Below are 26,313 nucleotides of genomic sequence, written 5' to 3' on the forward strand. Positions count from 1 at the left end.
ATGCGTGATCTGGTTACATGTATAATATAATCTATGTAACCTAGTACAATGTACTTTGTGTGGGGCTGCCTTTGAGAGTGTTTGGAAACTTTGATTGGTACAGCGACATTTGCTATCCTGTAATATGTGGCTTACTAATTAGCTCACCAGGAGGTTATGTTTCCTGTCAGCCATGATCCTGGTGAAACTCATAGATCATCTTGAAACATTCAGGGTTGCCTTCAGTTCCATGGAGGCCTAGTGTAACCTGCCTTCCCACCTGACACTCTAGATAAAGAACTCTGCTAGGAGACAGAAGCTGTTGGGAAAACTCAGTTGACAAACTGGTTGAACAGTAATCCACTGGGAATCTTCATTTGGCAACTTTGCTTGTAGAATACTCCAAGTAGCAAGGGGATTTGTGTCACCTCTTCTTTATCTCCGTAGTTCAGTAATACCTCTGCTAAAAAAAATCACTTTCCCAAATGCCAGCTGTTTAGAGCTGCCTTTCTTTTCTGCTGTTTCCAGGCCTTTTCTGCTTTTGAAAAGGAGAATGCAGGCGGAATTTCAGCCCACGATTTCCGGCAGGTGCTTCACCACTTCTGTTTTACACTATCCGATAAGCAATTCAACCATCTCCTCAGACTTCAACGGCTTCGTGGTGAGCACTCCATAGACTGGAAATATTTCCTGCAAAAATTCAACTTCCTGTCAGAGGTAAAGATCATATCAAGACCCTCTCAAGTGAGGATGACTCTCAGGGCTGGGGGATGAGGGATAGCAGTTAATTGTCATCACTACACTGCTCTCCAGCAAAGTCTCTTTAAAATCATCCATGCTATGAACAGTAAATGAACCACTAGCAGAAAAGGGGTCTGTATCTATCCAGTTGAGGGGGAAAATGCTGAAGATGATGACTGTGTTGTTCCACACTAAAGCAGGTGGGTGTAGATTGAAAAGTTCTGAGCCTGTGTATGACGTTGGGGTGGGGTGAGGGGCTAAAGTGCATAATCAAGGGTAGTGGGAGCAGTTTCTGTATTGCGTGGCTTAATCCTTGAATGATTCAGGATGCCCTAATATATTTCACAAACAAAAACAAATACTCTTTTGTTTGATATAATACGCAGCTTTTGCAATGAAGCATCCTGCATCTGAAACCCTTTCTAGTTCACCAGGACCTAGGAGGAAAAAAGAACCACCTGTCATACAGATTTCTTGCCTGATCTATAAACAGTTCTTGCATTGGCAAACCATTATTGGGTGTCAAGACAGAGTGTCTTATAGCTGGTTACTCCTGGTGTCTATTTGTAACGTTTACTTCAGGTAGATGTCAGACAAGCTGCTCCCCTGCTCACAGGTGCCTCAACCTTATTCCCCTGCATTAGATGGCTTGAACTCATGCAATAATGTACATCAGGGTGAGCTCAACATTGCTAGTATTGTCGAAAGCTTTCATGGCCGGAATCACTGGGGTGCTGTGTGGTTTCCGGCCGATCTGAAGATGCCAGCCACAGATGCAGGTGAAACGTCAGGAGAGAATGCTGCTAGAACATGGCCATACAGCCCGGAAACCACACAGCACCCCATTGCTAGTATTGCTGGTAGCCTCATAGTTTATGTGTAGATAGGCCCTCAACTAACAATCAATGAGGACTTTTTGACAGTCCCAAGCGCATTGTTTGTCAGGCCCTTGAGTGAGCCAATCCTGTTCCCTCTCAGTCATTTTTTTTTGGTCAACTAAAGGGTCCCAAAGTTGTTAGCCTTTCCTCAAACTGTACTTCTTTGGTCATTGTTAATTTTGCACCCCTCGCTTTTCACTGGAATGTAGGCTTGTTTGGGATCCTATTCCGGTTATTTCTAAAGTCAGCATTGCTGAACTTAAAGATCAATTGAAGCCTTTACTACCAGTATGAGCTGCTTGCAGTACTTCTTCTTATGAGACAGCAAGTGGCAGAAATAAACTTGGAAATATAACAGCAAGATACACTAGGTGTTCAAAAGCCAGCGAAAAATAAACCAGTCAGCTAAAAATAAATCAGATCTTTGTTATTGTCATTTTAAACTATATCCACACAGCTCTTTGGGACTTGGAGTAGGAAAATATTTCCTGGACTTGTAAGTAACAATATTGCTCACTTGTGTGTTGTGAACAGAATCTATGCGTAAATAATGTCCTATGCAAGGAAATGCACGCACAGTCTTCTTTCCCCTAGTCTGCAACCTGTGGCTCTCCAGTTGTTCATGGACTACAATTCCCATCAGCCCCTGCCAGCATGGCAAAGAATCCTCTGCAACTTGACAGCACTTTCCACCAGCATAGCTTCATACATCAGATGACAATAAATACCCAGAAATCAATCTTAAGTTAAAAGGAAATCCTATGAATATTCAGGCTCTTTTGGCCTCACTTATTTATATCTGTCTATACATATAAAATCTATCAGTGCGTTTTTCTGCTGACAGGTAATCCCCAAAACTACTGGACCAATTGTTTTGAAATTTTCACACAACGTTGCATTTGCGTGCGGCCAGGTTTCCATACTGTTTCCACACCTCCTGTTGTGTACATGTCACAACTGTGCCAGTTATTGTGTACATGCCACACCTGTGACAGTTGGAACCACAGTTCTGTTCCGCAACAGCACCATCTGCTGGCCGTCAAAGCAACACCCTCTGGTACAAGGGAACCAACCATGCCTTCCTTGAAAACCACTGCCTTATGGAGTGAAAGGAATAGGGCGGGCCATCTGCACATGGCCCACCCACCCTAGCGGAGGAAGGGGAAGGTGAGGGAGGGTCCAGGGGTTTGCTGGACCAAACGCTCTGAAATTTGAACACAACGTAGCTCATGCCTCTCAGCATGTTTTACGCTAAATAATTCGCCTGCAAGGGAAGAGAGTGAAAGGGACAGGACCAGCCACCTGCACATGACCCACCCACCCTAGCAGAGGAAGGGGAACGTTAAGGAGGACCGGCCAGGTTGCCATGCAAGGGAACGGGAGAGAGGGAAGGGAGCGAGGGGTCCCTTGCCCCTCCCCTCCCTTGCAATCATTGTGCAATGACACATGTTCAAACCTTTCACTTCCCCTTTTCTTTCTTTTCCACTTCACCACAGCAACGCTAGTCTACATATAACGCTAGTCTACATATAACGCATATAAATGTTTCTGTATTGCTTTTATCCCATAACAACCAGGTTCAAGGCAGTTCACAAAATGATCCAAAATCTCCACACACAAAAAACCAACCCACAAACCACTGACATAATATTAGAAATATTAGAAATAATATTAGAAATAACATTTCAACCAGTTCTAAAAGCCTATTTAAATCAATTAGAAAAGGATATTTCTGGCACAACAATAAAACTGAATTCCAAAACTTCCTTGTGCTCTTTCTTCACATATTCCTCTAGTGATGGGACTTTCCCATCCTGTAAATTGCTCCCTTCAACTAATCATCTTATTATTTGTTTTGATTGCAAAGGAATAGCTCTGTTACAACCCCATCCAAGAGACCAGGTGGCCACTTGCAGTACCCTGCCGGTCCCAAAGAGGCTTCCCAGGGGTGGACAGAGGTTTCAAAAGAAGCCGAGAAGCCCCCATTGGGCTCAATAATGCTACCCAAAAAGGTGGTGTAACTATCGATCCCCAGCTGTGGACATAACTGATTCCTCCCCAGCCATGCCCCCAGTCCACTCCCACAGCACTGGATGGGGCCAATAATATCTCAAACATAATATTGAAATAAATGTTGTTAGGCTTTAAGGTGTCACTGAACTTGGGGAGGGGGGCCGGTGTATGTAGTTTGTTCTCAAACATATCTGACTCTTCCAGTGATGGTGGTGGGGGAATTATCAGTAACCTAACTTAATTGGATTTTTCCAGTTTCTATAGAATATTTTCCCCCTATTATTTACTACATGGTGAAATTGAGCATGTCTCCATAACTTGGAGCCATTTTAAAAAGAAAATGGAAAACAAAGCAGACTGGAATGTTCCGGGTTTGATTCCCCTCTCCTCCACATGAGCAGTGGACTCTTATCTGGTGAACCAGATTTGTTACCCTACTCCTACATTTCTGCTGGGTGACTCTGGACTGTACCCTGTTCCACATAAAAATGTAAGTAAAATTGTAACTTCATCTGTCATTTCTTCCTACCCCCATCCACATGCTCCATCCATGCCCCCCCCCCCCGCTTGTCGTTTCGTCCAGACCAAGCTGCGATGAGTGGAGTGGGTTGGAGCACATGGAATGGTGGATGATGTTACAATTTACTTAGGTCTGTATCTGAAACAGGGTATAGTCACAGTTCTTCAGAACTTTCTTAGCTCCTCCTACCTCACAAGGTATTTGTTATGGGGAGAGGAAGGGAAAGGAGTTTGTAAGCCAACTTGAGTTTCCTTATAGGAGAGAAAGGTGAAATATAAATCTAAACTTCTTCCTGAAATGAGGTCTCCTCTTTTATATTGAAACAGTTAGTTAAGTGGACCTGTGTATATAATACCACGATGTTGTTATGCCAATAAAGGTTCTTTGATTTGATTAGAATTGAATTGATTTAAACAGTTATTAAGCCACTTTATGAGGGTTACTGCTATGGTAACAGAAAAGAGGAAGTTACTCTTGTTGGTCCACAAAAAAATTGATATTTCCTGAAAGTACTAAAACCTGTGTGGGAACAAGATATCAAAACACAAATTCTTCATCTCCTGTTGAGCCTGTAAATAATATTATATTGGGACAATATCAAAGAGCAAAAAGAAGCGATATGGAGATATAATGGTCGTTTCCCCACTTACGAAATGGTGGACGATAGCTGCAGTTTCCTTTACTGCTGGACCATTTCAGCGCGGGCTCATTGACGCGGGGTTTTCAAAATGGCATTCGAACATCCAGGAACTGAAAAACACGCGCAAAGGAAGGTAGGTCAGCAGCAGAATCGGGGGTGCTGCGTTGCTGCCGCTGAGGTAGTGGGGAATGCAGCAGGCCCCCGGATTATTTGCCACAAGTGCCCCGCAACTAAAGGTAAGTGGGGAAACGGCCAATGAGAGAAAATAAAGCAGTTTAAAAATAAAGAAAATACAAATAGGGGACATAGCCAAGTTTGGAAAAAGTGTCACTGTGGATAACAGTATCTTAGGTAGAAATAATTAATAGAAGAAGCAGGAAATGTGTGATAGTATTTTTGTATTAAAAGGTAAGCACAAATGCATGTACTAAAGGTAAGACTTGGCCCCCTACCGCACATGCAGAATAATGCACTTTCAATCCACTTTCACAATTGTTTGCAAGAGGATTTTGCTATTCTGCATAGTAATATCCACCTGCAAAGTGGATTGAAAGTGGATTGAAAGTGCATTATTCTGCATCTGCAGAAGGGGCCTTGACTATACAGGAAGTGTGGTAGTTTGAAGGTACTTGAGAAGCAGAAGATAAATTAGAGCATAATATCCATGGCTTTTGGTATCTATGCGTTTACATGAACACAGCATTCTCTGAGAACATAAGAAAGAAACAAGTTGAGCTTGAATATTTAAGCAGAGGAAGGCAAATATGGTTTAAGAGACGCAATTGAGACTTGGTGAGATGATACCTGTGAATGAAATGTAGCAGTAGAAGGATATAAGTTGTTCAAAAATGTAGAAACAACAGAAGGGGATGGGGGACACCGTATGTCAAAAACATGTACATCTGCAAACAGGACAGTGCTGGGAACAACTTCTGGGGAAAAAATAGACATGCTGAGACCTTCACAGTAAACATGCTTGGTAGGTGAACAGACCTTGTTTGAACTTTCTCAGTTAAAACCAATCTTGATAGGATTGCCTTGATACTCCCTGGCAATGTTAGTCCTGAATATAGTAGTTTATACTTTCACACTAGCTACTTGGTCATTGCAGCTTGCAACTGCTTTTGCTCAATTCAAAAACTAAATATTTTTCTATACTGGTGAAGAGGCAGTAATCCCTGAGGAACATGGTCATTTGGATCATTAACATTGTCACTATATCCAAAGTGATGGTATAGTGAGCTTAGACTGAGATAACTCCACATAGGATTGCACTGTAAATTGATGAACTTGTGAAAGGCCTGGAGTCACTAACTTAAATCCCTTCTGTGCACATCGCAGTCAAACACATCCTTCAAATGACTAGCATCAACTAGATTGCATTGCTTCCTTTTTTGTGCCTGAGCAGTCATTGGCATCCATTTGAGAAGTGACTGTAAGAACTGACTGTTATATTCGCTGAGCTAGTGGGCAGACACCAAAGGCACACTGAGACGCTAAGTAGTAATTCTCAAATAAAAAACATCTCAAACTGATTTTTCTTTTCATTTTACTATGTGCCTTTTTAAAAATCAGAGGTGGTTGCAGCGACAGATGGGTAGCGGGGGTGCTACAAGAAGACAAGTCTAATCCTATGAGAAAACAGTGTAATCATGCAAAAGGACACATCCGAATTCACACAGATGCATCCAAGCAGCTCACCGAATTATTGGCTGCTGCTCATGACCGGTGAGCAGAATATGAGTTGAACTGATGGGTGTTCAAGTATAATTAACATTTAAAATAAATGGAGAAAGAAAACAATATGGTGTTTGGAGTCTAGTGATAATGTGGCTGTTGCCTTCCTGAAGCAGATTATGGATGTATCAGTGAAGTATGAATTAGCTAAAACAGGAGACTTCCACTGCTTAGATATCCATTGGGAAACAAAGTCCGCTAATCAGAGAAAGCCAATAAATTCCAGACATGTCTTGCTGACAAAAATCGTCTTTCAGAAAATGAGAAAGAAAAGATGTTATCTATCCACTGGAAACTTTTTATGCAATTTAGACCTCTTCCCTAGGGTGAATCTTACCCTGTTTTATTGAATTTTTATTTACCTGTTGACTTGTCCAAAACAGGTGAGTTAAACCCAAATAAATGTAAGTTCATAAAGTAAACTATTTTTTTAGAACAATATAGAACACTAGTTCACAACCCCACTGGTCCTTGGAGGTCACTCATCCAAATTCTAACCAGGGCCAACCCCTTTAGCTTCAATCGAGATCAGCATAGCCCTAAGGCTGTTTCCACATGGGCAAAAACAGTGGTGTGAAAATGGTGCAAAATGGTTTACACCGTTTTCACACTGTTTTCACACTGCTGGTTTTGGCCCATGTGGAATCTGCCTAGGTTAGGGCACATCCAAGCTAGCCCCTAGGTAAACATTTCTTTTAAACAAATCAATATATTCTATTTCTACAATCTGTGTCTGTGTCTGTCTGTGTCTGGCAAACGAAGCTTTGACTCTTGAAAATTTACACTCTGAAACTTCTGTTGACCTGTAAGGTGCTACTATTTCTACAATCTTTTACCATTGGTCTGAGAAAATGTACTTAGAAAACCCATGTCAGACTAGAACTCATTATAACAAGGCTGATCCTGACTTCTATCATTAACAGCTGAATTTTAATTCTTCAGACACCCTGACGAACTCTGACCAGGCAAGGCTAGTTTTTTTATTCTCTCTGACCAGACCCTTGAAACAATTAAAGTCCACTTAAGCCAGTGGTGGCGAACCTTTTATACTCTAGATATCAGTTTTCACGGGCTACAATTGGCATCAGGGGCTTCCAGCATGGGAATTGTAGTCCATAACATCTGGAGTGCCAAAGGTTCGCCACCATGGCCATGCTGGAAGGGGCTGATGGGAATTGTAGTCCATAGCATCTGGAGTGCCAAAGGTTCGCCAATTGGCCATGCTGGCAGGGGCTGATGGGAATTGTAGTCCATAACGTCTGGAGTGCCAAAGGTTCGCCACCATGGACTTAAGCTAACCATTTCCCTGCCCTTGACAAAAAAGCCCCCACCTTCAGACCCAATACCTCACCCTCAAGAAATTGAGGGCCCAGAGAAAAGATGGCCATAGTATTGTTTCTAGGTAGGACCTTGCGCCCCAGATGCCAGGATCACGATTATCAAAGTTTCCTGCCAGCATGGCCAATTGGCCATGCTGGCAGGGGCTGATGGGAATCATAGTCCATAACATCTGGAATGCCAAAGGCTCGCCACCACTGCTCTAGGACTTTCCTCATGTCTCTGGCCCTTACCATAGATAGAGGAAATTACTAGGGTATCAGACAAATTGACATCCCATCCTCCCTAAACTCCACCACCTTCAAAATCTCCCAGTATTTGCCAAGGCAGTGCTGGCAATTGTAATTCCACTATATATCAGGCCCTCATGTCACCGGTAGAGGCCAATGAAAGTGGTTAAATTTCCACTAACAGATCAGTCATAAACTTATCCATTGTGAATTTTTAATCCCTCTGTCCCGTATTAATATGGGAGAGACTCTGTGAAAATCTTAGAGAGAAAATCACTCCCTTAGCAACAGTTACTAGATATCAGCTCAGTTGCTTGGCAGGTTGCCCAGAAGCCTACATGCTCGCTGGCTTTACTGCTCTCACAGAAGTTAAATTTCTTTACATTTCGTTCATATATATATTTGATAATTTCCCTCACAGGATGTTAGCTTTTTCTCCGTAAGTTGTATTAATCTTATCCAAGTAATGAATAATGAATTCAAGTAATGATCCTCTGAAGATGCCAGCCACAGATGCAGGCGAAACGTCAGGAGAAAATGCTACTAGAACACGGCCATACAGCCCGGAAACCACGCAACACCCCAATGTTAAGTAATGTTAACTATACTGTATTCTGTCCTAGTCAGACCTTACCAGAAGAACTCAGTCCACTTCTGAGGTCACTTAATTTTAAGATTAACGTCATTTCCCCACTTCACCACTGACCACCTCTTTGCTGGTGCGCTACTCTCAGCCACATCATTTCTTGGCGGCTCCTGGCTCTTTCACGTCATCAAAGGCTTTATTTTGAGGAGCGCCAGGAATGACGCATGCTGAGGGGGCGCGAGAGCAGCAGTGTTGGGGCGGCTGCATTGTCAGCCGCCCTTGTAGTGGGAGGTCAAGGACCTCGGGCGCTTACTTGGTGAGAAGAAGCAGTAGATGGTAAGCAAAATGAACATAGATATACTGAAATGGTGAAGTGCAATGACAGTGGTCAGGGGTCTGAAGAGCAAGAGTTAAATGGAAAGGTTCAAGAGAATTGTTATATTTTGCCCAAAAAAGAGAAGACTAGAATGGAGGGGACATGATCATACTCTTCAGATATCGGGTCAGCTGTTACACAGATGATGGCAATTTCTCCTCAACTGGCTTAACACATTGATATTCATGTACTTCATTTATACCCTACCTTGCTCCCCGGTAGTGAGATCAAAACAGCTTACAATATTCTCTTCTCCTTCTTTTTATCCTCACCACAACCCAATGAGGGACTTAAGGCTGAGAGCTTATGACTGGCACAAAGTCACGTAGCAAATTTCCATGCCCAAGTGCAGATTCAAACCTATGTCTTGCGATCCTCAACTGACCATCTGACCAACTCTCCACACTGGCTCTCTAACAGAGTGTTAGACATGGTAATGCTCTAGGTCAGGGGTCTTCAAACTATGCCCCCCTGATGTTCATGAACTACAATTCCCATCAGCCCTGCCACTTGGCCATGCTGGCTGGGGCTGATTGGGAATTGTAGTCCATGAACATCTGGAGGGCCATAGTTTGCAGACCCCTGCTCTAGGTCATCGACATGGGCAGGGTCAAGGGCACCAGGCTCTGCTCCCGTCTTCCTGGTCACATGGAGGGGGTGATTTTGCGGCCCCCACATGACCAGAAGAGTGGTGCCCAGGGACAAGGGGTGTCCTTTGTCCCTAGGCAAATATGCCACTGCTTTCAAATGTTCTCATAGACATGTGTGGACTCCCTAACCTGGGTTTGGAACACTCACCCAGAACTACAACCAATTTGGAAGTGGGAATTAAGCTCAGTGTCAGGGGTAAGCCTCTCCTGCTTCCACGGCCTGGCTAGCTTGGAAAACTGACACACACCAATTACAGGGAATAGAAAATGTAATGTAGGGATCATTACCTAGAGAGTGTGCAAGCAAGCTTGAAGTGCCTCTAACAAGCTACCAGTAACCATGACAAAACAGATCTTTTTCAAAGCAAGGTTTGGAATTTACTGAGGGAAATATAAGGGTAAAGGAATTGAAGAGGCACTCAAGTATAAGAACAATGCAATTGTTGTGTTCAGAAGGACCTGCATATGAAGAGTTAGATGAGAGGAGAGACTGAGAAAGTAAAGGAGAGCCAAGCCTTTGGCTGAGTGAAAACTTTGCACCAGGGAATGGACACAAGGAGAAGCAAGAGAGGAGTTTAAAGAAGCAGGGAAGGAGTATTTTTAAGAGGGGTGAATAGAGAAGTTTGCCTATCCTCAGTCTGCTGTTCTAGAGATTCAATGTAGGGGAACTTTGGGCAGAGCTTACATTGGTCCCAAGGAGACCAAAGAGGCCAAGGTGAGGGGTGGCATGCAAGGGAGGGGAGGGGAGGGAGGGGTGGCATGCAAGGGAGGGGAGGGAGGGAGGGATGGCATGCAAGGGAAGCGGGAAAGGAGATGCTCTTGGATGGCAATAAAACGTCCCATAGTCCCAGATAAAGAAAAGCACAGTTGGCAACTTCTGAGCCTAAGGGGAGGGTTGGACAGCACAATTTTGGCTTGGAGAATAGCAATAGTTATAGGAACCAACACAAAAGAATATCAAAGAAACAATTGTAAAATCCAGAAATTCAGGGTGAGTCAAGGATGAGAATTGGTCGGTTTCCATCCCTGAGTGTGTGTGTGTGCACATGCGAGTGTGTGGGTAATACAACCCAGAAAGGTAATAAAAGGTGACTGCATGTAGGCAGAGTGGACAAAGCTGGTGGCAAGGTGGAAGCTTCACTGATGCCTGCGCTGCAGCAGTTTGGTGGGAGACATTCAGGCAAAGTCTGTAAAAACAATCATGCCCAGCGAGCTGCTAGATAGTAATTAGATGAAATTAGATTGATAGATCTAGTTGGGTGCCTGACTTTGCAAGCCCCATGGCAATGGGTGGGCATAAAGATGTCCCGTCAGTGAATCAATCTCCTTCCCAAAGTTTTGGTCACTCATTAGCTTAGCTTGAGCAGAACCTCTCCCAAAGTCATAAACGTCTGTTATATGGACATAAGCAGCAGGGACCCCAATCCTGGGGCTGTTTGTCCATCCATCCAGCATAAGTGGAAGAGCCTCCATCCCGCAGAGCCATGACAGCCTAAAGCTATAGGTTGGCACATCTGGAGGCAGGCTTGGGGAGTTCCTGGGGGTGGAGCCAACTTTAGTTGGCTTTCCCCAGGCTTTCAAGCCGGGAACGCCACCAATGCACCCACAGGTGGCGAAAGTCCATTTAGTTCTATGGAGAGCTTTCAGGTGGCAGGGGAGTTTCTGGCACTTGCTACCTTCCCATGCCACCTGGCAGCCTTCTGGAGGTGGCTGGTAGCAGTGTTGTCCCCTGCTGCTGGAGCCCTCAGAATTAGGCTGTCTCAGAGGGGCTTCTGTCTCAGAGGGGTTCCTCTGTACTTGATTACATTTTGATATTGGCAGACTATGCAGATTGTGTCAAGGAATTTCGTTTGGTATCCAATTTTGTCAGTGACCATCTTCCCTTGTCTATTCAGTCTAATCTAGAAGCTAATATTCCAACCATAGCAGACAGTAGAAGAAGAAGAAGAGTTTTGGATTTATATCCCCCCTTTCTCTCCTATAGAAGACTCAAAGGGGCTTACAATCTCCTTGCCCTTCCCCTCTCACAACAAACACCCTGTGAGGTGGGTGGGGCTGAGATTGCTCCGAAAAGCTGTGACTAGCCCAAGGTCAGCCAGCTGGTGTGTGTTGGAGTGCATAGGCTAATCTGAATTCCCCAGATAAGCCTCCACAGCTCAGGCAGCAGAGCTGGGAATCAAACCCGGTTCCTCCAGATAAGAGTGCACCTGCTCTTAGCCACTACGCCACTGCTGCTCCTGACCCATCTACACATCTAGTCAGAAGGAAACTGTATACAAACTCCGAAGCTTCCTACTATCCCAGGAACTTGTGGAATTTAGATGTACATTTCTACAACTCAGTAGTATGACTGATATCTTGGCTTGGAAGTTTAACTCATATGATCATAGACAAAACCTGCCATGCTTCTAACCTTAAGAAATGGCCCCTCAAGACAAAACCGGAACTAAGTGGTGACTGTTACCAACTCAAAACGACTGCTTAGAGATACTTATGCTAAACATAAACAAATCAGGATGCAGCAATTTACCCCAAGAGTACTTTCATACCTGAGAAATGCTGTGACGACTGATTGAAGAAAATAGGCTAAAAGAAATCAACATGCATTGGGATTCTCTCTTAATTGCCATTTCTCAAAATGATTCTAAAAAATTTTGGTCCCTAACATCAGACACACTTCAACCAGACAATTCTTTACCTACTAGAATCTCCTGTGATACCTGGTACAACTATGCAACCAGAGGTGGGATCCAGCAGGTTCTCACAGGTTCCCGAGAGTAGGTTACTAATTATTTGCGTGTGCCGAGAGGGGGTTACTAATTGGTGATTTTGCCACGTGATTTTTGCCTTAGTTACGCCCCTCCTCTCAGCAGTAGCGCACAGAACTTGAAGCAGCGCCCAGCAGGAGGTAATTCAAGGCATGCGAGGGCAGCCTGGCGCCTGCATGCATTTGTTTCGGGCCCATGGATCGCATTTAGTGACAAGGCGTCCTTGCCACAGCCCTGCCCTGGAATGCCCGGCCACACCCCCATCGTGCCCCGCCCAGCCCCACTGGTGCTACGCCACAGTGGGAATCCCACCACCATGGGAACCTGTTACTAAAATTTTTGGATCCCACCACTGTAGGCAACTATTTCATAGAGCTATTCAGAGACAACTCTGCTGCCTCAAAAGGAAGTGATTTTATATCGAGAGAACCCACCAATGGCCACTTGTCTCCATAGCAGAAGGGAGGGAGCTTATTGACCAACTTAACAGTAATAAATCACCCGGTCCTGATTCTTTCCCTCCAGAACTATTTAAAACATTTGCAGACTGGTGGGCTCCTGTTTTGGCACATCTGTTTACTTTTGCTGATAATACTGGAATTATACCTGCTGCACGGACAGGGGCAATTATAGTTCCAATTTTTAAGAAAGGGGACAACACACTCGCAGCAAATTATCATCCAATAAGTCTTCTCTCGATTATGGGGAAGGTCTGTGCAAAACATCTGCTTGACAAGTTGCTGAAATGGATCTCAGAGAGCAATATAATTGGTCCAGAACAGATTGGATTCAAACAAGGTAAGGCTGTCCTGGACCACTGTTCAGTCCTGAACAGCCTGATCTATAAATACACTAAGAAAAACAAATCAAAACTTTACGCTGCCTTTCTTGACCTTTTGACTCTGTTTCTAGAGATCTTCTATGGAGGAAACTAAGATATGGACAAAAGATTGCTCTCTCTGATAATGGCTCCACAGCAACACTTTTTTGTCAAGTTAAGTACACTAATGACGGGCTTTTCACCTCCAAGATCCCAACAGAAAGAGGGGTTAAACAGGCATGTGTATTGGTTCCCACACTATTTAACCTCTTTCTTGATGATCTGTCCCCTACCCTGCAAAAAGTAGAGTCTCACTGTCCTACTATCAGGAACACGAGAGTCCCTCTCTTACTCTACGCAGATGATATGATTTTGTTCTCTCACACTAGAGTTGGTCTTAAGCGTCTTCTCTCGTGCTATGCTGAGTACTGCAACATCGACAACCTGATTCAATTATGCTAAGTCCAAGATCATGTCTTTTACTAGCACATGGCGTCCTTCAAGATGGGTCCTCAATGGTGTGGCCCTAGAACAGGTTAAGTTATTTAAATACCTGGGCCTGACTTACCATTTTAGAGCAGGATGGTTTGCCCTTAAAAATAAAGCCATGGTAACTAGTAAAACTACTACAGTGACAATTCTACACTTCTTTTACAGAAAAGGACACAAGTATTTCCCAGAAGCATTAAAAGTTTTTAATGTCAAAGTGTGCCCCATCTTCTCTATGGCATTCCACTCTGGATCCAGGCATGGAACCGGGACATTGAATGTATTCAGTATAAAGCACTTGGCTCTGTGTCTGGAAACTGGACAGCATCTACTTGAAACCAGGGACTGGTGCATCACCTTTAAATACTGAACCTGCCTCTGTTTCACCTGTGAGAGCAAGAGTCTTTCATACCAGGCCCTAACTATACTGTATTCCTTGGAATGGTGGACCCATATTGAGGGCCAACTAGAAAGGTTCAGGCTTCCAGTAGACTCCTTAGTTATGCTGTCCTGTAACAAAGTGTTCAGCAGAATCAGAGACAGACTCTATGATTTAGAGTACCAGAGTCTGATTGATCAGGCTAGTAGATTCTGCTCACCTTTGTATCTTGGCATTTCCTTGGGGAAAACAATTGTATCCAACTATTTATATTTACTTCCTAATCCCAAAGTGCGACGTGCAGTCTCCTAGGCAAGATGTAACATCACGCCATCTTCTCTGAGATCTGGTAGGCAGATGAAAATACCACGCCATGAAGGCAGAGGTGGGGTCCAGCAGGTTCTCACAGGTTCTCGAGAGTAGGTTACTAATTATTTGTGTGTGCAGAGAGGGGGGTTACTAATTGGTGATTTTGCCACGTGATTTTTGCCTTAGTTACGCCGCTCCTCTCAGCAGTAGCGTGCAGAACTTAAAGCAGTCTAGCAGGAGGTGCACCGGCGTGTGTGGCAGCCTGCGCCTGCGTGCATTCGTTTCCTGCCCAAGGACCGGCGCAGTGGCTGCGTCCTTGCCACAGCCCCGCCCAGGAATGCCCCGCCCCCAGAATGCCCGGCCATGCCCCCGTCACACCCCACCCAGCCCCATTGGCGCTATGCCACAGTTTGAATCCCACCACCATGGGAACCTGTTACTAAAATTTTTGGATCCCACCCACCACTGCATGAAGGGCTTTGCATTTGTAACATGAATTGTGAGGAGTCAGCATCATATCCTGCACCATTGTCCTTTGTATAATGCAGCTAGGAGGAAGTTCCTGGCTCCTCTGTTGATTGACAACAGCATTCTCACAGACCAACAGAAAACCTTTTTCCTTCTGGACAATGGCTCAAGAGAATTCTTAGAGTTGACTTCTAGATTCCTCTGTATTGTAATGCAAGGCAATTTGAAACATTTCATTCAGTTTTTAAATCATCATTTTAGAGGATTTTTTAAAATATAGATCCCTATTTTGTTATATTTTTAATACATTTGTATTTTTTAAGCATGTATTATTGTTGCTATCTGAATGCCATTAAAGGTTTCAGTTCAAACACCAGTAATCTAATCTAGATGTAATCAGGGTCTGCACCACAGTGCCAAATTTTTCCTGCCCAAGAAAGGCTGCAGTTTACTAACTAGTTGAAGCTGGTAAAAATACTGACCACAGCCATCACCTGCTTACCGAGTGGTAGGACTGAGTCCAGCAGCACACACAAACTATGGACCTGCTCCTTCAAGGTTCCTTGGTTCCCAGATCAATCCTTCTGGTAGCTCACTGGTAGCACTTTCATCTTGTCAAGACAGTGGCTGGATCCCGCGCTGGGGTGGGAATGGTACAAGGCTATTAAGTCCACAGGCTAACTATTCCACAGTGTGCTCTCAGTCTGAGCTAACTTGCTCATCTGTATGGTCTTTGTCCCACCAATTTCAGCTAGATGTTGCAATCTTTTTTCTTCATATCATGGCTCAACCAGTTGATTGATAACAACCTCAATTATATAATTGGACATGAAATTACTTTTGAGTGCTTGGCTCTTTTAAACTACCTGGCAGAATGCTGGAACTTCAAAGTTCCAGGGCAGTTGAATCGGACAACTGAAGGATATGATGCAGGTTGTTACAGGCCAAACTCACTAGCCGTAGGGTATATTCAAGTAGTGGGCAAACAGAATCTAAGAGAATGGGCCAGTCTTGTCTTTTGGGGAGCTTTGGGTGGGCCAACATGGTGTAGTGTTAAGAAAGGTGGACTCTAATCTGGAGAACCAAGTTTTGATTCCTCGACACACTCTAATCTGGTAAACCAGGTTTGTTTCCCAACTCCTACACATGGAGCCTACTGGATATGGCATTCAGCCTCCTTCTAGGCCACGTGTAGCATCAACTAGGAACTGATGGGTCCCTTGATTTTTCTGGGCCTTGACAAGAGCAGCCATTTTAAGAGAGGCAAACAGAGTATGTCCTCTGGGAAGAACTACAGCTGACAGGGAGGAACTAAACATGTGAAAGGAGTTTGGTCAAGTTTCAGTAGAAAAAAAACTCAAAGGGTTCTTAAATTTTCTAAACCATTTCAGCAGAAATTCCAGTATCAATGGATTATTGTTTATGCTGAAACACCAACTGCATAGCAAAAGTTTTCTATGCCTCTTGGGGTTTTTATTGCAGTGTAGACTCTGGTATTAAGTATAATCTTTAATAGCCATGTCATTTGCACCCCCCACTTAAGCAAATCCTAAGTAGGTATACCTGTATTTCTTCACCTCTTATCCCCACCCCCCCACCCAGTCCCCAGTCTGTTGTAAGCTCTGCACGGCAGGTCTCAGTTTGTGTTAATTATGCTATCAAGTATGATGTACAGTTATAGTGTTATAGAAATCATATAAATAATAAGTGGATGATTGCCTAAGGATTGTATGTGGTCTGTAGCTTCATTCGTATATGCAACTGGAATCTTCTTCCCTGAGATGTGATGTGAATACCAGATTCACATGAAGGTTCAGTTGTGTGGACTTTTTCCATCCAATTCTGACCCACTTGGGAAGAAGGGCAAAATAAGTCATATTTTGCGTATAATTACTAATTTATTAGCCAGATCAAATATGTTCAGCCTTCTGTCCAACAGAATGACATTTGTGCACATCTCACACCTTGCCTTACGGAGTCAATCCATTGGACTTTTATTTCAGTTTGTCATTTTTGTGGCATTGCTAGCCTAATTTCAAGAACAAAGCTGGAATTCCTTGACGGTTGAATTTCTTGGCTGTGTGTTTATGTCATAAGTCAGTGGATTCTTTTGTGATTCTATTGTGTATGTTCCATCTAGCCTGAGCGGGAGCGTATGAATATTGCTTGTGGGGAGCTGACAAATCAACAAGTGTTTGACCGTATACGAGAAGTAGTGAGCGCTCGTTTTCAGGCCGTTGAGCAAGCATTTAAAAATGCAGATAGTGCAAGAACAAATGTTGTGTCGAAAGGAGACTTCAGAAATATTTGCCATCAGTGGTTTATGCTTCTGACTGATCAGCAGGTAAGGAACCAGAAGGGAAATTTCCAAGGGTCTTTTAGCATACTTATTTATCCAATGGACCTTTGCATTTGGGGGTCGATAGTAATCCATGGTGGTCAAAGTAAATGTTGCAGCAGAAGACTGTGCAATTCACATAAGTGTAAATGTTCTATCCCCTTACTGCATCCTTTGTTTTCTGTAACAGTATTTTCATATTCTTTAATCAAGAATGAGAGAATAGCCGGGAAAGCAATGGAGAGAATTCTGTATGTCACACATAATCGTCTGCTGTGCTATTAGCCTGAAAGATAGTGTGTGTCTGTCTGTCTGTCTGTCTGTCTATGCACATTGAGACTCGAGGCAGATTATACAATTAAAAACAATGCAGTAAGAACAGCATTATAATTAAATGTTTGATTGCACCATTAAAGTAATTCGGTAAGGACTGTGTTACAATTAAAAACAATGCAACTAAGGTCAGTATTGTACAAACAGACAGTGCGGTAAAACTGGGCAGCAATGTTAAGAACAATTCCAAACAGTTTAGTGAACAATGCCATGAACTGCTTACACCTTCAGAGACATTCCTCTAACCTAGAATAAAATGCCCTGAACAGGATCAGTGTGCCCTTCTTTTACCACTGAATATTTATAGAGAGTGTAACACTAGGTGTCAAGAAAACAGCCTAGGCTTTTGCCACCTGGCTCGCATGGGTTATTGAGAGTAAGTGAGTACACAGCAGACCAAATAAAATTTCTTAGAGTTTTATATTTTAAAAAATTAAAAAATATTAACATGAAAAGTCCTTCAGCAGGAATAAAAACATCTGCATAAATAGCAGAAGATTGGCTGAATCTTGATAGCATACTCACAGATATGCAAATATTAGCATAGTCCTTGAAATCTATTTAGCGCTGGCCTTAGTTTCTTCTAGCCATCATAGGTTGAAGAAAAGATACAGTATTTCAGGTAGGTTCAGAATAAAATAGAATAGCATAGTCACTCTAGCCCAGGGGTCGGCAACCTTTACCACCCAAAGAGCCATTTGGACCCGTTTTCCACGGGTCCGAAGATCTACCGAGCCGGAGATCTTCCAGCGCTGCTCTGGAGGGCTGGAGGGACACGCCCATGCTACCCTGCGACCTCCAGGCCACACGGAGCCGCAGTATAAGGCTGAAAGAGCCGCAGATTGCAGACCCCTGCTCTAGCCCCAGAGTAAGTTTTTTGCAAGGATTCATCAATCATGGTCAGGTGAATCTTTCAACCAATTAAAGTCAAATTTGAGTGGAACTTTTCAAAGCCAAGCTTCTGGTCATGTTTACACATCAGCCAGTTAATGACTTGGGCCAGCCTGCCACAATCACAACACCTCTGTAATGTTTTGAGAGACTGAGAGTAGCTAATACTCCCTGCTCGTAGCTAATACTCGTAGCTAATACTCCCTGCTCGTTTTCACAGTATCAAACAGGTGAGGCAGAATCTAATAGGAACAGGGCCTTCCAATGAAAGGAGACAAAAAATTTCACAGGCCTGTTTAAAAAATGATTCCCTTTCACAGCCTGAGCAACTTGACCAAAGTTCTGACAGTGATTGAATTTCTTGACACTTGGTAATGCTTTTCCAGATTGGAGGGTTTGCCGCAGAAGTGAATTTTTCAAGAAATAACATAATGGCCAAATTCTCACTGAAAATGTAATCTAGGTACAACCAAGTTTCAAAAGAATCAGCACCTTTTCATCCAGGTTCCAACATCCTCACTGCAGCATGTTTCTAGTAAAGACATCTAGGTCTGCCCCGGGGGGGGGGGGTGCCTGCTGTCAGGGGTGCAATTGTTAAGCTAGCAGCACCAAAATGTCAGAGTATCTTTAGGAGACCCTCCTGATGATACCACCCAGGTTTGGTGAAGTTTGGTTCATGGGGACCAAAGTTATGGACCCTCAAACATGTATCCCTCATCTCCTATTAGCTTCCATTGGAAACAATGGGGATGAGGCACCCCCTTTAGGAGTCCATAGCTTTGGATCCCCTGGACCAAACTTCACAAAACCTAGGTGTTATCAGTAGGAGACTCTTCTGATGATACCACCCAGGTTTGGTGAAGTTTGGTTCATGGGGGCTACACCCTCAAATGTGTAGCCCCCATCTCCTATTAGTTCCCATTGGAGTGGGTTTTTTTCAAAAAGGTGCATATACAAGCAGGTCCAGGAAAATCCCGTGATAAGAGGGGAGGGGGGAGGAGCACCAGAAACGGGACTGATCTGTATTCGGCTGTGAGGAGATCTTGAGCGAACCTGGATATTTCGGGTGACTATCCCAGGATTAATTGCCAGTGAGGAAACCACCAATGTGGGGTCTCCCTGTTTTTTTTTTCTATGCACTGATAATTTTGTCTGCTTGAACAGTTTGAGAGTCTCTGGAACACAGTCCCTCTTGAGCTTAGTGGGAAATTGAAATATCCTGCATTTTTGCGGATGTTCAGCACTGAAAAATCAGAAATGACTCATACGCCCAATGCACTTGAACGCCCTGAAAAGCCTGCAACGCCAGCTGAACCTGCATCACAGTTGCCTTCACGCCCCAAAACAGCAGCATCTCCAGCACTTTCAAACAAAGTAAGTGGCCAGATTTCTTCCCATGGTATGATATAGTTTAGGAAAAGAAATCCCAGCTTTTCAGTTGTATGTATTGTCGAAGGCTTTCATAGCCGGATTCAACTGACTGTTGTGGGGTTTTTTGGGCTATATGGCTGTGGTCTGGCAGTTTTAGCTGCTAATGTTTTGTCTGCACCTATGGCTGGCATCTTCAGTGGCATGTCACAGTAAAATGTGTTCCTCTTAACATATTCTTCTGAAGATGCCGGGCATAGACACGGGTGAAACTTTATTAGCTAAAACTTCCAGACAATGACCACACAGCCCAGAAAATCAACAACAGTCAGTTCAGTCATTATTTGAGTGAAGCTGTCCCCTGCCCCCCCCCCCCTTTTCTTTTGTTCTGTATATACTTCATATTATTTTCATTGAGTTGCCATCAATGCTAGTTATGGGTGATGGAGAAAAAAAATCCTACTTTCTGCACTCCATGCATAATTTTGTAAACCTTGTCTTTCCTCTGAACTAAAAAGCCCCAAATCAGGCAGGAAAAGCTTGCATCCATTTGCTTTTTAATTGCATTCTGTTCATGATGAGAAAAATGGACATGTACCACTAACTTCTTCATTAGCTTGTATGCAGGGGCGAATCTGCCAGAGGGACATGTGGGGTCACTTGTGGGCGCCACCCATTTGATCACATGGGGCGCAAAATCATGGGGCCCCCATGTGATCAAGCCGTGATCAAGGGCCAGTAGTCTGCATGTCCCTCTGGTAGGTACCAACACCCCTGCCGGGTCACGGCAAGCCCCTCAAGTGACACAGGTGTGGCCTCTTATGGAGGTGGGGGGCCTGGCAACAGCCAGCACCAGGAGCCTGCCGAAGGGCAACACCCAGCACCAACTGCTGCCGCCTGCCACCCCCCCCCACACACACTGATAGGGGACGTGGGGGCGAAGGGGGGGTTGCCCCAGGTGCCATTTATTGCTGGTACACCTCTGTTTGTGCATTTAACGTGCCATCAAGTTGAATCCATGGGGTTTTCAAGTCAAGAGATGAACATAGGTGGTTTGCTATTGCCTGTCTTGATCGCTCCCCTGGACTTCTCTAGTGGTCTCCTATCAAAGTATTAACCCAGGCTGGCCCTGCTTAGCTTCCAAGATCTGATGAGATTGGGCCATCCAGGTTAGGGCTCATTTATCCACAGGGGCATGGAATGTTAAATTTTCCTAGGCAGCTGAAAGTGTGATCTGTTTCCACGGAAAAGCATTGTATTTAATGTGATGTAGAAGTTCTGAATATGTTGCATCTCTTATGGACAACTCACGTTGCCTTATTCTATACTTGTGTACACAAGAGTGACCCAGTGGGCCTTTCTCTCAAGGAAATGTGCCTAAAGATTGAAAATCACAGTTCTTGAGAAGATTTCAGATTTCATTCATTTCAGTGAGATTCATTCTGGAGATCCTCTCATACCCATTATTTTTCTAAATTTGTAATGTAAAATAAAAAGCATTTAATATTCTGAGTTTAAACAAAATGGAAACTTAAAAGAAGAATTATTCACCATTAACTTCCTTTTCAGTCTTTAATTATGCTAATTTTTAAAGTTGCCAGTCTCTTATTTGTAGACACGGGATGCCAGCAGGCCATATACTGCGGCAGTTCGGACTCCACCTATTCTGAACTGCAAACCAATTGAAAATAAACTCCAAAAAAGTGTTCAATATTGTTGGAGAGATATGTTGAAGGAATGCCGAGAGAAGGATGTTGACCGTCTGGGAGAAATTCCAACAGAAGATTTCATAAGTAGGTCATTTTCTTAGAGGCTTAGAGTTAGAGTTAGTTTTCAGGGAACCATGACAATCACAGTATTTGAAACTGGTTTAGAACTATTATGTAGACATCAGCTATGCTATGAAGTCAATGGGCTTAGAAGGGTAGGCCTAGAACAGGGGTCTGCAACCTGTGGCTCTCCAGATGTTCATGGACTACAAATCCCATCAGCCCCTGCCAATTGGTTGATGGGAATAGTAGTCCATGAACATCTGGAGAGCCGCAGGTTGCAGACCCCTGGCCTAGAAGGATGCTACTGTTAATGTCTTACCTTTGTATTGTTCCATAATGATGCATGCACCTGTTCTCCCCTTGCTTCCCTTTGAAAACCTATGAAATACCAAATATGCAAAAAGGTAAAGACAGTCTCCAAAGCAAGCACCAGGTCATTACTGACTCATGGGGTGATATCACATCACAATGTTTACTGGCAGTCAATGTTTACGGAGCGGTTTGCCATTGCCTTCCCCAATCCTCTACACTTTAACCCCAGCAAGCTGGCTATTCATTTTATTGACCTTGGAAGGATGGAAGGCTGAGTCAACCTTGAGTTGCCTTCCTGAACCCAACTTCCATTACGAGCAGAGCTTTGACTGTAGTACTGCAGCTTATCTGTCTGCTTCACCGGACCCTTGTTTTTAATATGTAGTATTAATTTAATTTAATTTATTTAATTATTTAATTATTTACAATATTTGTACTCCGTGTCATACTAATGCCTCTAGGTGGCGTCGAAAGGTTAAAAACAATTAAAACCACAATAAATACACCACGAATTAAGTATTAAAACAATAAAATTCACATTGAAATAACCTGCAAACATACTCCTCAAACTAAACATGGTGGTAGGAGCAATGTCTGTTTAATCACATGCCTGCCCCATCCATATAGAAGACAAAATAGGTGGCCAGTATATGGATTATATCTGGTTTGGTCCACAGTAATTTATCTGGAAGCTACTTGGCAAGCGTGTAATGAAGGAAGAATCATCCAAGACTATTGATACCATGCAGCAATCAAAACATTTGATCTCTTAACCTGCCTGGTTCACACACCTGCATCTTCATGATATAATGATTACAGCATCAGGTTGGGGTTTGCATGTGTGAATACACAATTGCAGATAGAATATCATAGACATACTACTTTATACCACCTCAGACAGTTTTAATGGGGATTGTTTATACCATCTGTTGTCATTTATCCAATGAGAACCATGCCATCCCGGAAAGAAGGATGTATATCTTGCTATCTTAGTTAATTGGTGCTCTTGTTCTCATATTGCTGTAAACATAAAGTATATTTTATTATTTTAACAGATCTGCAAGTTTGCCATTTTATCAAAAACCAATTGTTATTGGTTATCTAAAAACATACTGCTGATTCCGATATTCCTGTGTTTATTTCAGATTTAGCCGAGAAATTTCATTTGAATTTAACCAAAGAAGAACGTAAGCAACTCATAACAAAATACGATTTTAAGAGTGTTGGCAAATTTGCCTACTGTGACTTTTTGCAAAGCTGTGTGCTATTGTTTAAACAACAAGAACCTACTCCTCTACAAAGGATTGTAATTCAAGATCCACGAATACAGGTATATGCTCTGTGGACAACTGGACAGAATTTTTGTAGCCAAATTAAATAATGTCTGTTACTACAGATTTATTATTATACATTACACAATCTCTCTTTATACAGGTGTTTTGTGTGTGTGTTTACTTACACTAAAGCCCATTTTAAATTAAAATGGGCTCTAGACAGGAATGAAAGAGGGTGGGGAACCCCCTCTCTCTTCTCCCCCAGGAGAGCAGCCCCAGACCTGCCTCCCAGTGGGGGGATTCAAATAATTTAACAACCAGTTCCGGTGGTGGGATTCAAATAATTTAACAACTGGTTGTTTACAAGCACCATTTTAACAACTGGCTCTGCCAAAGTGGTGCGAACCTGCTGAATCCCAACACTGCAGCCTCCGCCTCAATCCCAGCCTGATTTACCCAAGGCTGGCATTCGTCGTAAGGGAGGTCCTGCTGTTTGTTTGGGGCAGGGGGAAGAGTGGTGGGGCAATGTGCCGCCACGCTGGCCTGGGTTGCTTTTGGGGAGAGGGGAGGGTACAATGGGGAGACTTTGGCCGGGCTGGTGAGTATTTCTGTGTATATCTCATTAATTCAGATAACCCTCAGATAATTCCCAAGCAGGCTATGATGAATTCTAATTTATTTAGATTGGCTGTTTGCTTTCTGTCCTTCACTATTGGAACAAATAGCCATTAACAGATTTATTCTTCATTAACTGTTTTCTTTTTAAAAGACAATCAAAAAGGAGCAGTTTCAGACTTCTGGCAGTGAGCTCCATACCTTAATTATATGCTGCATACAAGATGGCTGACTTCGTTGCCACCTTCTGCCTTCTGTTTTAATGACATTGTGGGGGGCAGGCATTAGTAATGGATAATCCTTCTTTTCAGGACAGGACAGCCTTCACCTTCTAGTGCAGACCTGGGCATTATACGGCCCGCGGGCCACATCCGGCCTGCCGGATGACCCTGACTGGCCCCCCTGCCTTGCTGGGGAGCAAGGCGCCTTTGAAAGCCCCGCAGAAGCCAGTTGCCTTGGCTGCCGGCTTCTGCGGGGCTTTCAAAAGCGCCTCGCCCCCCTGCCTTTTGGCCCAGCCCTCCACAGTATTTTCTGTTTCTTCTGCGGCCCCATGGAAAAAATAATTGCCCACCCCTGTTCTAGTGTCAGGGTAGCCAAATCAATTCTTCTAGCCAGGCGGCAACTGTAATTATATAAATAAATATTTTATTTTTCAAATTCTAAATATATCTACATTCCTCGTGGTAGCCTCATGGTGGAATATAAGACTCTTACTGTATTAATTGAGCATAATTTATCCAATCTTTGTAAGAAACCCTCTGGACCACAAACACCAACATTTTTCAACGCAATGATGAGGATTCAGCCCCAGATTCTGCAGTGCTGGAGACCAATGAGACGAACCTTTAAGATGTATGACAAAAGTGGGAATGGACTCCTCAGCATTCAGGATTTCAGACAGGTAACTGATTTTTAATGGGTTTTAATTGTGTTCACAATCTAGCACTAATCTGTTTGTGTCAAGGTCTCCTGCTCCAATATGACCTTTTCCATATGCTAAAGTAATCACATAAGGACCAATGTTTTGGGCTGCTGGGGCACCGGAGGAGGCCGGGAAAAGCAGGCCTTCTTAGAGCAGCTCTCTCTCTAAGGGAAGTCCAAAAAGTTAGGAGGTACATCAAAACAGCTTGACTCCATAAAATGGAGCTGGCTAATTTCTGTTTTTCTTGTTAAAGACCATGTGTATTGGTTTGACTGAAGATTTTAATTTCATGTTTTAAATGTTAATATATGTTGCTTAGAAATTTCCAGCCAGCTTAGAAATTTCCAGATCCAAGTTCCACCTCTTCCCTAAGAGTGACCAATGGGAGCTGACAGAATTTGTTACAGAATTAGAACCGGTGGGGTAAGGAGCTGGAAGTTTAAGGCAGCAAGGGGCAGAATAACAGCCTGCTGCTGACTGTGAGAAAGACAGCTTGTAGCAAAGAATTCCAAAATCTTTTTTCAAAATTACTTTCTCAGAGTGGCTGTTAATGTCTTAGGGAAGATTGTGGCTTGAAAAGCAGAATTAAATATATTGTATGCCACTGATTTAAGGTGAACTTTAGCTTTCCAACTCTCTAAGTCAGAAACTGACCTTGAGCTTCCAAATCAAACTTTCAGCCATTCTCTAAAAGCACTGTCCCCTTGGATGGGACAGGGGGAGCCAGTCATGGGCAGAACTGTATGTAGTGATTGATGCAGGTCATGCAAGTATGTTTCTTCCAACAAACCTTTAAAGCCGGCAAGTGTCTAAGGGGAAAAGGTGTGGCCATAAGATTGGCATTGGGTTTCCGGGCTGGGCCAGACAAGTAGCCAGAGGAGCAGTGACATGGGGAGGGTGATTCTTGACTGATGGTGTGATCCATAGAACATATTGCTGCCATGGGAACACTGAGAAAAATGACTTCAGAAATTCTATAATTCTGAGGGGCAGAATGAGTAATCAGTCTTAAACTAAGAATATGGATTCCCTAGCATTTTCCTGCTGCAAACGTTCTCAGGTAGCTCCTAATTAAAAATAAGTGGTGTCTTTTTTGTGTGTTCTGCAGGTACTCCGGACATATAGCATCAATCTTTCTGAAGAGGAGTTCTTTCACATCTTGGAATATTATGACAAAGCTTTAACTTCCAAAATCTCCTACAATGAATTCCTGAGAGCATTTCTGCACTAGAAACAGAGCTATCTCCAATCTTCAGAGATCAGTAGACAAGAGCAATATGATTACCAAAAGATATTTCTTCATTTCAGTCTATTAAAATTATATAAATTCAGTTGCGTGATTGAACAGTTCATCAGGAATCTTATAAAATTAAAATGTTTCAGTTGTTGGGGCTATTAATTTTTACATAATCCATTTAACTGAGAAAACTGAAAACAATGAAAATTGTTTTGGTAATGATTTAGATACTCTTAATTGGCATTTCAAATAAAATAATAGCTTTAGTTTCTTTCAATTAAAATGTTTTATTTAGAAAATGACTTCTAAAAGGCATATCATTCAACAATT

At 43.2% G+C, this 26,313-nt stretch overlaps 1 protein-coding gene across 1 annotated transcript in view; it reads left to right on the forward strand.

Annotated features, from left to right (window-relative positions):
- Positions 1 to 26,313, forward strand: part of EFCAB6 (EF-hand calcium binding domain 6) — an 81,307-nt gene extending 54,994 nt beyond the window's left edge. Inside the window, exons 14-20 of the mRNA XM_048502266.1 lie at positions 508 to 696; positions 17,062 to 17,265; positions 19,648 to 19,857; positions 21,467 to 21,644; positions 23,081 to 23,265; positions 24,576 to 24,725; positions 25,855 to 26,313. Of these exons, the coding sequence (XP_048358223.1) occupies positions 508 to 696; positions 17,062 to 17,265; positions 19,648 to 19,857; positions 21,467 to 21,644; positions 23,081 to 23,265; positions 24,576 to 24,725; positions 25,855 to 25,977 (1,239 nt within the window). The 3' untranslated portion in view covers positions 25,978 to 26,313. The remainder of the gene's footprint in view (positions 1 to 507; positions 697 to 17,061; positions 17,266 to 19,647; positions 19,858 to 21,466; positions 21,645 to 23,080; positions 23,266 to 24,575; positions 24,726 to 25,854) is intronic.

The sequence above is a fragment of the Sphaerodactylus townsendi genome, linkage group LG06 (genome assembly GCF_021028975.2).
Source record: "Sphaerodactylus townsendi isolate TG3544 linkage group LG06, MPM_Stown_v2.3, whole genome shotgun sequence".
Taxonomy (NCBI): domain Eukaryota; kingdom Metazoa; phylum Chordata; class Lepidosauria; order Squamata; family Sphaerodactylidae; genus Sphaerodactylus; species Sphaerodactylus townsendi.